Here is a 14027-nt window from a genome sequence, read left to right on the forward strand (position 1 = left end):
GGGTGGGAAGTAAATTATTTTCAATTAATTAATATGTTGTTAATTGATAATAATGTAATAATGTAAAATTAGTTATGGAAATAGTGTAATGATTTTTAGGTGTGTGTTGTGGTATTTATTGGGGTAGAGGGTGGAAAGTATTTTAGGTTTTATCAATTAATAATTAGTTGCTCATTACTATTCATTTATTAATTGATATGTATTCATGGTAATTGTTTACTTTTATTTTGTGACTGGATTTTGGTTTCATAGGGGTAATGTTTGGTGAGTAAATTAATTTTTAACTGTTTTAATTCGTGTTTCAATTAATAATATTTGTTTATTTGATAATTAATTATGTTAATTATGGAGGTACACTTTTTTAGAAATTTAGATGTGTGTTATGAACTGTGTGGTGTTATAGGGTAGGAAATGCAAATACAATTTTTTTATGTAACAATTAATGTTTTTTATTATAATTTCTATTAAATATAGTTATTAGTTTGAATTTGTATAAAATAATGTTTGTAGGACTTTTTTTAGATTTATTTACATTACAATATGCTTCTATCTTTTGTAATTTGTATTATTTTTTATATTTTTTTTGGTTTTTACATTTTTTTGCATTGTAGTTGATATATATATATATATTTTTTGTATTGACTTTAGTGGGAATATTAATGTTTACCCCTTTGCTATCCAACACTTTCGCTACTGTTGCACTCACTGGAGTGGGAATAGAAATTTTTACCCCTCCGCTATCCAACACTTTTCCTGCTGTTCCACCCCATGGAGTGGGAATAGTAATTTTTACATCTTTGCTATCCAACACTTTCTCCACTGTTGCACTCACTGAAGTGGGAAAAGTAATTTGTACCCCTCCGCTATCCAACATTTTCCCTACTGTTGCACTCACTGGAGTGGGAATAGTAATTTGTACCCCTGTGCTATCCAACACTTTCCCTACTGTTGAACTCACTGGAGTGGGAATAGTAAATGTATCGCCCCTGGTATTCAACACGTTCCCTACTGTTGCACTCACTGGAGTGGGAATAGTAATGTTTACCCCACCGTTATCCAACATTTCCCTACTATTGCATTTGGTGGAGTGAGAATAGTAAATGTTATCCCTCCGCTATCAAACGCTTTCCCTACTGTTGCACTCATTGGAGTGGGAATAGGAAATTTTGCCCCTCCGCTATCCAACATTTTCCCTACTGTTGCACTCACTGGAGTAGAAATAGTAATTTGTACCCCTTCGTTATCCAACACTTTTCCTAATGTTGTAGTAATTGGAATGGGAATAGTAATTTTTACCCCTACGCTATCCAACACTTTCCCTACTGTTGCACTCACTGGAGTGGGAAAAGTAATTTTTACCCCTCCTTTAGCCAACAATTTCCCTACTGTTGCACTCACTGGAGTGGGAATAGTAAATGTTTGCTTCCGCTAACCAATATTTTCCCTACTCTTGCACTCACTGGAGTGGGAATAGTAAATTTTTCCCCTCTGCTATCCAACACTTTCCCTACTATTTCACTCACTGGAGTGGGAATAGTAATTTTTATCCTTCTGTTATCCAACACTTTCCCTACTGTTCCACTCACGGGAGTGGGAATAGTAAACGTTTCCCCTCCGCTATCCAACATTTTCCCTATTGTTGCACTCACTGGAGTGAGAATAGTCATTTTTTCCCCTCAGCTATCCAACACTTTCCCTACTGTTGCACTAAATGGAGTTCAAAATGTAGGTTTAAAAATTATTACAATTATTAAAATATGTATATATATATGTGTAATTCATTTTTGTTAAATTAAATTATTAGCTTATTTACATTTATATATTATGTTTTTATATATGTATGTTTAAGAGTCCGTTACGATGGCGGGCGGACACTGTAACTGTATGCTGGACCGTCTGCCAGAGGTGTGGCGGTCCTGCTGTGGCCATTTGGATGCCACCATGGCGGTGGCATTCCCCATCCACAACATTCCCCATCCACAACATTGTGGCGGGTTGCGCTCACAGCACCGCCCGCCACAATGCTGTGGATGCATGTTGTGCAATGGCATGCACAAGGTGACAGGCACCGCGCGGTGCCTGCCACCTTGTCCATGCCAATGTAAGGGTACCCTCCATGTGCACCCCCAACACTTCTGGGGGCCCACAACGTTAGCATCATAATATGGATGACGGTGTCTTGCAGACACTGCCACCATATTGCAGCAGTTTTCTGCCCGGTCGAAGAGTCGACCGGCGGAAAAGCGGCGGACAGTCTTCCCATCCGCCGCAGACTCCCCAGCCATCCTAATCGGGCAAGGGGTCATTCATGGCAGGATGGCGGGCAGATTGCCCCCACCGGGCCAGTGGTGGATACCGCTAGCCCGGTGGGGGTGAGCCGCATGCCATCCTAATGGGCCCCTATATTTGTTAACATGTACATTAGATCTAAATATATTTTTTTAAAGTACATTTTATTATTTAATTCATTTAAATTTATTTTTTATATATAAAAATAAAATGATATTTTGTACATTGATATTTTTTATATCTGTATTATTTTTTCGATATTTTAGTCATTTTCATTATAAAGATTGGATGTCGATATTTTGGTAAACAATATTTTGTTGTCGATATTTGTGTAGGGGATATTTTGTCATTTATATTATGTCAGTGATCTGCTAAAAGGGGCTCTTGACGGTGAAGTTGGCAACCAGTGAAAGGGTGGAGGCGGCGGCAGAGGGGAGGTAAGCGTGAACAATGTATGTCAAAAGTAATTTCAGTGAACTTAAGCCATTTAAACCTCAAACACGTTCGGCACAGCATGTTGTAGCCAGTCACTCCAGCCTTTTACAAGATCCTGCCAGGTCCTGGCAGGTCAGTGCATTTTCAAGACCTATGCTATCCTTGGTTGAGAGTCCTAAGAAATCAGCTTACTCTAGACAAGCCAAATATCTCAAGTTGCCTAACACTTACTCCTGCACCCCGCTCTGCACAACACCGCTGCATTGTGAACAATACTGTTGTATTTGTTAACAGATGAACTCCTAGGTGATAACTATTCTGAGTGATCCTATAAAACTTGGCAAGACTTTTGCACTTGTTGCACTAACAAACAGAAACCAGGAGTTGCAATGAGGACAGGCAGTTTGCTCCTACTACAGGCAGCAATTAAAAAAAAAAGAGGCAGGATTCTGAAGAAAATCTAGGAAAAAATCAGGCTGGGGAGTGAACCCACTCCTGGTAAGTTACTGAACAAAATTGCTAATTTCCCCTCTGACAGATTGACCATTGACACTTTGATGCTCCCCATCGTGGATGAAGGGCTGGTGTGGTCAGATCACTTTAGGTAATGATGAGATCCTGCATTCTACAAATCACATACCACAGGAAATGATGGCAAATCCCGTCTCCTCAAGAGGAAATGAAACACCATGCTCTAATAATGTCATCAGCATCATCTAGTGAGGAGGACAAGAAACTGTTGAGCAGTGAAGCCAAAATATACCCGCTTTCAACAATCATAATTGTAGAAGATGTAGGAGATGTAGAAGATGTACGGCGCATATGCAATAGAAATAGAAAACATGAGTTATAGCCTGGATATGGAAGTAAGGGATCTTGTAACACCGTCACCAGTAAAGGAGTTAAGCAGAAAAAAATCAAACCTTGGGCCAATATCATTGTTCCTGCCAATTACGGCAAATCAGATAAACAACGACGACTTAAAAAAGTCAATTATTGATCAAGAGTTTTACCTGACATTAGATTTATTTGATCTCTAACATAGACCTCAGTTTAAAAAATCAAGCCTAAATTCTAAGGATTTGCTGCCCACTCTTCCAAACTTATCTCCTGCCTCAGCTAACCCGGATGGCTTCTACCAGCCTAAGGAATACTATTCAGAGCAGTTGACCAAAGTGGAGGGATCACTGTTGACAATAGGACAAGAATCAATAATTCATGCATATAAACTTGATGTCCATATTTCTCTACTGCAATCATTGGCCACCTATATTAGAGCAGGATACTTGTAGTTAGAATAATTTAACTTTTGAAGCCTACTCGGCAACTAAAGTATCTGAATTGCTGTGCTATTGTATGCACTTAATGGATAAACTAGTTAGTCTGCCTGAAATTATGTAAAGCTTACTCCAAGAATTAAAGATCAATTTGGCATCACAAAAGGAGGCACATTCTGTAAGTTTTAATTTAGAAGTAGAGACTCCAATTGTAAAAACTGACCTGCACCTGATTCAGAGCACAAAGAAGTAACTAGAAAAAGGGCAGCTCTTAGCCCATTAAACACTGGACCCAAGCAGAAAAAAAGGGTTAACAGAGGACTCAAATGCGCCTCTAGTGCTCTCTATAACAAAATATAAAGTGGCTGACAAAAATTAATAAAAAGGGGACACCCCCCCCCCAGTTAAAAAGCCGCTTGTTTTTAACTGTTTAAACAGCGAGACGCCCATTGGGCTTCAAACAACACATTGGAACAGGAAGAAGACGTTAACACTCCTAACATAGAGGCTACAATAGAGAATGGAAGTGCAGCCAAGTGTCCCATGAACAGACCAGGTAAGCTCTGCACAGAGAGAACTTTGACGCCTCAAAGCTAGACATCAGACAGTTATAAACATGCCTATGTCTAAAGTAATCCGCCCGGGTTCTGAGTTACTCAGTATTGAGAGGGTATAAGCACAGTATCCCTTCATTACCATGCAATTAAGAGTTAAACACCAAGGAATGGAGATCAACTGTGTGAATCCAGATTTACTAGGTGGACATCTGCAACAAATTCCAAATTGCAAAGGCTTTAATGTTCATGTTTTTTAAGTTGCATAAGATAAAACTGTGGTGTGCTTATATGCTGAAACAAGAGTTGATGGACAGAATGCAGAACAATGTCATACATTCACCCCAGTACAGAGATCTGGGACTAAATCCATAGTTTTTTTGCTCACCATGCCGTTCCAGTTTGAACCCAGCCATATGCAAATCAGTCGAGCAACATGGCGCATGGTTTACGCCGCCACTGCATCACAGAAGTGACGCAACGGCGGCGTAAATGTGTCGCAAGGGGCTTGTAAATCTGCCCCACAATGTACATTTCGCAACCGGGCTAGAACATGCCCACAGTGGAATTTGCCAGGCAGGTGCAGCTAAACAGTAAAATACAAAAAAACCTGTTTCAGCGGCTCTATCATTTACAAAGTATCTCAATTCTAAGGTCGTCCATTCGGGCCCGTCACTAGACTAGTGGGAGAGGCCCTCTATCTATTGGGAAAGGTATGTGCTAACAGGAAGAGGGTACTCATTACAGGAACAAGTCTAACTTGGCAGAAACAAAACATATATTGTGGAGCATTTCTCTGAATTAAACTAGATCAGTTTCAAATGGCCTAAATTGGTGCCTGTTAAGAAAATGGCACAGCGAATGCTAACTTACATAGGGCAATGCGCAAGCGTGAACATTTCCAGTCTAACAGACCCTTTTTTTATCATGAGCTAAAACATTTTCTAACAGCAACAAGGAAAATAGGAATCCAAAAGCAATAATACAAATTCAGAACAATAAATCCTTATGAGCACTCCATGTTTTCAACATCAGGAAAGGAAACTGTAAAGAGGGAAGAGTTCTCAAATATGCCTGTGTCTTTATATTTGAGATCTTCAATTTCTTTTTGTACCATAATTGTTGAAGTCCGTTTAACCCATCGTACAGTAGGCTTAGAATATTTAAAAGGCACACCTAAGGGCAATACCATCCTCAGAGCTACATTGTCTGTACCATTATGAACAATGGAATATGCATCGTTAGACAAGAAAAAAAAAAACGGGTGTGCATAAATCGGCCCTTCATAATCTACTGCAGCATATCTATTGTTCATTCCAAAAGTACTCTGATCTTTGTCATTCACTAAAGGGATTGTATTCTTATACAGCACTATTATAGAACAGTTGATATACAAAGATGTGACTGTACTATTCACAATGTGGCAGTAAGCAGGATAATAATCAGCTTCTCAGGTGACTATCAATTCCTTGTAATGTCAGCCCACCAAAGTAATATTCTGTTCTTCCATATAAAAAATATCACAATATGTATTGTTATCACAACCTGGATAACCCATTCCCAGTGGCTTTCCATAACATAAACAAGGTCCTGAATAGTCAAAACCAAATACTCCCTTCACTTCTGTAAATTGAGGTGGACGAGTATATGTATAATTCACAAGTGACAATGGCTAGGCAGTCCATAAACTAGTGACAGATTCAGTGGGGTAGCAAGCAGTCCCTCCTCCAAAGAATCACCTGTGTGTGGCTAGAAATACATTACTCAGGGCATTCCTACTTGTGAGACCCCACACAATATTATTAGCAACAAAACCACAAGAGCAACACATGTTATTTCCTGTCTTCGTGTCCACACCATGTTATGCTGGGCAACAAGAATCATAGGCTGCTCTTCCACAGCAACCTGTCTGCCAAAGGAATGCATAATAGATCATTAGAGGGGGCAAAAATGCAAAAAGGTATATAAGTTCCCAGTGTCCATAAGAGCCTCACTGGTACAGGCTCCTATTGTCCATCAATACGTTGGCACTCTTGAGCACCGGCGGTGGAGCTTGCTCCATCCTAAGCTCTTTTAACGTATCCCACTTTGTTCCAGATGGTATACCTTCAAGGTGTACTTCAGCCTTTCCTAACTAATGTTCTAACAGCTAAGATAAAGGAAGCAGAATTCTCCACTAAGTCCAGCTAATTCTGTTGGTACTATAATTCAGTGCAATTTGTCTTACACAGTCCATCCCAAATCTCTTTTCTCCTTAGAGTCAGTATCCCTCAGCCAAGGGCACAAATTGTACCTGGTAGCCCCAGGCACAGTGTGATCAGTAAACAAAGGTTCTTGGGCAGCTTGTATTTCTGGGGGAACAGCCTCATTCAACACATCCTCATTCTCTTTATCCGTTTGTGTCCACGTTAGCTGGGCATCGCTGAAAGGGACAAACTGAGGCACGTATTCGCACTCCATGTCTCCAATTCCGTCTTTGACCCACTGGTCGTAGGGTAACAGCTTTGGAATCCTCCAACAGTTGGTCTTGTAGACCCAGTTCTTATGGCCAGCAACCTTCACAGCAGTACATGTCACCAACAAAATCTGCTCAGGACTTTTCCAGCATGGCTCCAAGAGTTTTTTACTCTGGAAGTTACGCAGCAAAACAAAGTCACCAGGCTGGATATCGTGGCCAGGTCCCTCTGGTGTAGAAGGTAGGGAGTCCTGCACCTGTTGGTGAACAGAACCTATACTTTCTGTTAACTGGCCAAGGTGATCAAGCAACACAGGGTACTCAACATTAGAGAACTTACAAGGACGCAGGACGCCCCAGACATTTGCGGGGCACCCAAACACGACCTCGCAAGGAGACAATCCCGTCCTAGAATGTGCTGTTGTTCTTGCTGATATAATAGCTAATGGTTAAGCATTGGGCCACTTTAACCCCGTTGTCTCCATTCATTTTTGCCAATTTCAGTTTGAGAGTACCATTGTACTTCTCAACCAAACCGCCAACTATGGATGATTGGCAGCATGAAATATCTGTTTTACATGGAGACCCTCACAAATCAATTGAATCAGTTTCGCATTAAAACAACCTCCGTTGCCACTTCAGATCTACAAACATGATTTTGATCTTTATTCGGGCTGTTTCCTTAGCCGTCTGATCTTCAAAAGCATTTCCTTTACCCACATCATCAGTAACCTTCCTGTGGGCACTACATTTAATTATGGCCAATTTCTTGTGGAGTGTTAAAGTGGACAAAAGCCTCAATATGAGTTGCCCATGCTGAATCTTGGTGCCATGAGAAGTAAGAAACCCTCTCTCTGCCCAGAGTAGCCCAAAATGATGTGCGACCCTGAAGGCATACTGGCTGTCAGTATAAATGTTGACAACCAGCCATTCGCTCGATTTGTAAGCTCGAATAAGAGCAATGAGTTAAGCAGCTTGAGCCGACTGATAAGGGACCCGTGATATCTCTACCACCATGCGCAACGTAGTGATAGCATAAGCTGTCGACGTGGTGCCATCTGGTAATGTAAAACAAGAGCCACCGACATATAGTTCTCCTTAGTGGTCAGATAAAGGAACATCAGTCAGGTCTACCCATCCCTTTGTCTCTTCTTCCATCGAGAATATACAATCATGTTTTCGACTGCATCATTCTCGGAAGGGAGGGGTAGTAATGTGGTTGTATTCAGAGTGGCTCATCTTTTAATCATAATATGCTTAGCAAACAGTGCCAATTCATGGCCAGTAAGACGTGTACTGGTGAGGTGTCTTTGTCTTATTAAAAAGCTTATCCACATCATGGGGTACCATAACTGTGAGGTCTGTATCAAGTATGAGGCCCACCGACTGTCTTATTGAAGTGGCCACAGCCGCAACCACTCTCAGATAACTCGGGAGGGCCCTTGAGACAGGATCAATCACAGCAGAAAAACAAGCACACAGCCTCTGATTATCCCCAGACTTTTGTGTTTGGACAGAAAGCGCGCAAACAGACATCTTGTGGACATCGAGCACACACAATTTGCCATAGCTAGATGTGCCAAGCACTGGAGTCGAACAAAGTGCAATTTTCAATTGCTCAAAAGACTGCTGGTATTCAGGCGTCCAAGGCAAAGGCTCATGCACTTCTTTTGTTGTTAATGCAAGCAAAGGTTTGATTAGTAACGATTAGTTTGGGATCCACTGGCTACAGTAGGAAGTAATACCTATAAGAGCACGTACATCTTTCTGAGTGTGCATGGAATGGGCATTTTAACATTGGTACTAATGCGCTCTGGGGTCTGTATTTCGACAATAGGTGACCTTAATAGGTGACCTGTCGACAATACTGAAATTTAGAAAGGAAAACCTTATGTCCATGATGGGCTAAATGCAACAACAATTTGACTGTACTATCTTTGCATCCCTGTTCTGTATCAGTAGCGATAAGGAGGTCATCAACATACTGCACTAATACATTACATTACTAAATACAATACATTACTAATACATTACCTGGAGGAAGCAATTAGGAATCCAATTGACCTTTTAATGCTTGACTATAAATACTAGGACTCTCTGTATAGCTCTGAGGAGTGCGACAGAATCTAAAAGCCCTACCAGCCAGTGTGAACCCAAACAAATATCTACTGTGTGGATGAATAGGAATACAAAGTAAGCATTTTTTAAGTCAGTAATAGAAAATAATTTAGCAGTAGAAGGAATCATCAGCAAAAGCTTAGTAATATCAGGAACCACAGGGAACTGCTGAACTACTATTTTATTCACCTTGCGCAGATCAATAACAAAACGATAAATATTATTGTCTTCAGAGGAGCCTGAGGGTGTCCTATTAAGTATCGGAAGAATAGGACTATTACAAATATTGGTAGACGTTTCTTCAACCACTCCCTTTTGTATCAACTCCTGAATAATCTGAAGAAGAGCCCGTTCTTCTGCCTGTGGTATTTTATACTGAGGAATGTGAGGCAAAACAGCATTTTCTTTAACTTGTATAGATACTGGTGGTATATGCAACAGCCCTACATCCGTGTCACCTGTGGCCCATAGAGTGGGGGGGACGTCAGCAAATTCAGCTGGGAGGGGTGCATCCTGAGACAAACACTGTTTAATGCTCACATCCTGACCCATAGTAATATAGAAACCTGCAGGAGAGCAATAGATAGTAGCATACAACTTCTTCAACAAATACAAACCCATCAAATTTTCACCACAATTCGATGTCAATAAAAACGGAGATCCCACAGGTAAAGGACCAATAGTCAATGCAAGAGGGCGTGAAATCGGGCTTACAACCGGTACTCCTGAAAAACCTACCAAAACATTATTGTGGCCAGACAGAGCTGCCCAAGGGACCATATGTTGAGAAACAGAACTCTTTGTCGTACCTGTGTCCACCAAAAATTCCTTAGTCGAGCCTTGCAAATCCACTGTGACATAAGGACCGTGCTGATCTACAGATATCTGATCTGGCCCCTCACCCTGTCCCTGACTTTCCTAGCTATCCTAGCTAAAAGACATACATGTCACCTCATCCATATTGTAATCATCATGATAATACTGGCCATCACAAGGGTCATAAAAGAAATTAGTAGCAGAGCAACCCTGTGAAACAGCAGCATTCTGAACTCTCTCTGTCCAAAGACCTCTCCCACCAGAACATCGCCCTCTAAGAGCCACAACTTTATGTAAAAGCACAGGGCACTGGCTACTCCAATGACCTTCCTCCTTATAATAGGCACACTGATTTGGCCCTAAAGGTGTTGTTGAAGGCTGCCTGCTGGCATGTGGAAGCTGTCTGGAAGGACCACCTCATCCCTTACTATTTCCTCTAAACGCTTGCTGTAACAACACCTTCATTTTTAAATCCTTATGTTTCTTATCAGTCCTATCGTATTCCTCCTGTTCCTGGTGTTCATAATACTAAGCCTTGTTCAAAATAACAGAGGGGGAAGATGTGGACCAAGTACTCTCAGACACCTGTAAACAAGTCATAATTTCAGGAAGAAGGTTAGAAATAAACCTATCAACAAACAATCAAATTACTCTCTGAATAGACATATCCTGCCCACTATAGTCCAAAAGAGTATCTTCGAACCAGGTAAAGAAATCAGACACACTCTCATCCTTCTTCTGACAACAAGGTGTCAATTTGTCCCAGCTTACCTTCTTAGGTGAAATAAGTGAATGCGTATATGTAATAATACGGCTTGGCAAAGAAAGTATCTTGGCCCGGGGTTTATCACCTGGTTTCCTTTCCTGATCCCATCCTTTAATCACATCCCATGTACCAGCCAACTCTGTGGCATGATCTTGAGTATGAACCTGTCTCCAAACATGAACTGGAACGAGGAGACCAAAAAACATTTCAATATCAGCAAGAGTCATTACAGTAGAAGAGGCAGCCTCTGTTAATTCTTTATAATAAGCTGTAGGATTTTCCTAGGGTCAGGCAAATGAGTCTAAAGGGCTAAAACCTCACTCCTTGTCCATTGTTCCTGGAAACGGGCTGCTACAGCTGGTCTAATAACATTATCACACTGATCCAGTTACTCAGGTATTTCTGGGTGATTAATAGGATGGACCTCAAGCATCGGACACTGAGTTACCGGAGTAGGGCTTCTCTCATGAAGTATACCCCTGTAGGCAACGAGAGTTGTGACATTCCCAAAAACTTGGCCTGGCTCCAAATCAGTAATATATACACTATCTCTAATATTATAAAAAATTGGGGCGCTACTGTCCCAGTGTGTGTTTTCCAAAGACTAATCAATGTAGCAGATATATGTTTAAGGGCATGTTGCTGTATAAAGGGTTCAAAATCTCACATAACTTGCCAAACATCCTCAACACCATAAATCACATTACAAGCCCACTGCGCAGCCTGGTCAGCCATTACTTGTTTCTCTTCATCCCCTATCCCAGATCGCACTAACGGGCCCATTTTCTCCTTGAATTTTGTCCAATCTCTAGTCTCAAGCCCATCTACTTGAGTCTCAGCATTCAAAGGCGTCGGAGGATACAAAACCATAGAGGGAGAAGCAACGGAGGTAACAGGCATAATTGTTGTTAACGGTTGCACCGGAGGAGAAAGAACAAAAGATACAGGAGTTGAAACAGTAGGTGTACTAGGAGTCACAGTTGTCAAAGATGGCGAGGACAAAGAAGGAGTGGATGGCGCCGTGGACGCAGCTGTCAAAATAACAGCCGTAGACACTGGAGCAACCAGAATAGATGAAACTGACTGTTGGGGCTGTAATGGGACAATAGGATATATTTTCTGTGCGGCATAAGGAGGCGGGGTTCAAGTATCTAACAACTCCTCTATGAAAGTATCGCCTTCTTCTTTGGCCAAATAAGACTTATCAATATGCAACTGAAATCTCCTATCTTCACGTTCAATTTCGGACTCTTGTTTTTCTCTATCATATGCCACATCTTTCTGCGTTAATGTTTGCATTTTTCCCTTCAGTGCATCTCTTTCCAACTTTCACCCTCTCTGTCTAGCCTCCTTCTGCCAAGTCCTAAGGTTGTCAAACATGAAGTGTCTACTTCTTTTCTTAAATAACTGCTCCTGTAGAAACCCAATTTTTTGTTCATCAAAAGTGCCCTTTAACGGGCACTGCAACTCAACATTGTCCCTCGTATATTTGTGCCATAATGTACTAAACATAATAGGGCCAAGACCATGTTTCACTTACATATCAAAATTAGTGCTGCCTTCAGGATGCCGGCTGAGCATCTTCCAATAGAGCAACTGCAGAACAACAAGGATAACACAAATTCCAACTTTTACTGAAAACTGGCATTTTGTTATTTTTACATGGCAAAGTATTTCCAAGTACCTTTCATCAAAACAGTCCTCAGACCGTACTAAACTCAAACCACAGTGGTACCATATCCACAAAGAACCAAATCAAACTCACCTGATATCAGTAGTACAAATGAACCAGTTCTCCACTGCCGACTCTTCAGACCAAATGGTCATATCCAAGGGTTTCACTGTTCAGGACTCCAGTTGGGATCACCACTGTGTGAGGCACCATCCGGCAGGACAGAAGAAGCAGCTGCGAGCAAATAATACTCTTCTTGCAGGGATCCCTAAGCCGTCTGTCCAACCCGACGAAGTTTTCGACCTCCCCCCGTCTGCAGAAGGGGGATGGATCAATCACTGAGTTTTTTTTGGGCGCCAACTGAAGGAAGTGACCCGATTAGGGTTACCGGGTCACTAATGACCTTTTTTTAGTCTCCATACAAATGAATAGTCGGTCAGACAGTAGCAAATACAATTTGTTTATTCATATACACTCAGAGCGGAGCCCGGTCTCCTCAGTTGCTATGAGTGCTGCAGACGGGACTGAAATCGACAAGCATAAAGATACATTATGTACCTTTTGCAACAGGGATAAAACAAGTCCACAGTGGAATTTTTCAGGCAGGTGCAGCTAAACAGTAAAATACAGTTTCAGCTGTTCTGTCACTTACAAAGTATCTCAATTCCAAGGTCGTCCATTCGGGCCTGTCACCAGACTAGTGGGAGAGGGCCTCTATCTAGTGAGAAAGGTATGCCCTAATAGGAACAGTGTACTCATTACGGGAACAAGTCTCACATGGCAGAAACAAACCTTTTAGTGGAGCATTTCTCGGAATTAAACTAGATCAGTTTTGAATGGCCTCAAATGGTGCCTATAAAGAAATGGCGCAGTGAATGTTAACTTACATAGGGCATTGTGCAAACGTGAACATTTCTAGTCTCGCGGTCCAGGACCAGATCTAACAGGCAGTTACTATCACCCGCCAGTATAATATCATTAGTTCGAAGTGTAGTCATAATTAGGTTGGTGAAGAACTGTGAATGGTATAATTTCGGGGCATAGACTGAGATTAAACAGTATGACATATCGCCCATCAGGATCAACCACATGGCTAGTATGTCGGAACATTACTCACCGGGCTAGCCAGATTAGCGGGCCTCTTGCAAACCCCGAGTAAGATGTTGCGCATATTTGTCCTCTCCATTTTTTCCATGTCCCCAAACATGAGTCTCCTGAAGGAGTGCTATTGCTATACGGTATCTTTTAAGGTATGCATATATTCTCTGTCGCTTGTTGGGCTGCGCTAGGCCTTTAACATAACATGTTATTATCCTAAGTGTGTTATCCATGATGTTCCTAGGTTGCATTGGGACTGAGCTGCTCCTAGGTGATGTGTAACATGTCTCCACCTCTCAGTCAATGGCACCGGTGTGCCCCTTTCCTGTGATATCTTGTATCAAATTGGTAACCATTTTAACCCTTAACCCCCCACCCTATGGGAAGTACCACCAACCCCTCCCATTTTTTGACATTCAACTGAAGGACTCACTGATCCTGCCCCATACCCTATTTTTAGTCTTAGAACAATACTAGAACCAAAAACATGTGCTAATTATTCTGCTGTGCTAGGGGTTAGTTTAACACAACTGGTACAGGAGGCAAT

General features: G+C 41.5%; 1 protein-coding gene across 1 annotated transcript in view; it reads left to right on the forward strand.

Moving 5' to 3' along the window:
- The first annotated feature begins 13587 nt into the window (after positions 1-13587).
- The window catches only part of LOC146834630 (vitellogenin-A2-like), a 119980-nt gene continuing 119540 nt past the window's right edge, over positions 13588-14027 (forward strand). Inside the window, exon 1 of the mRNA XM_085599934.1 lies at positions 13588-13632. Within this exon, the coding sequence (XP_085456060.1) occupies positions 13588-13632 (45 nt within the window). The remainder of the gene's footprint in view (positions 13633-14027) is intronic.

Source organism: Triturus cristatus, chromosome 4_2, assembly GCF_964204655.1.
Source record: "Triturus cristatus chromosome 4_2, aTriCri1.1, whole genome shotgun sequence".
Lineage (NCBI taxonomy): Eukaryota > Metazoa > Chordata > Amphibia > Caudata > Salamandridae > Triturus > Triturus cristatus.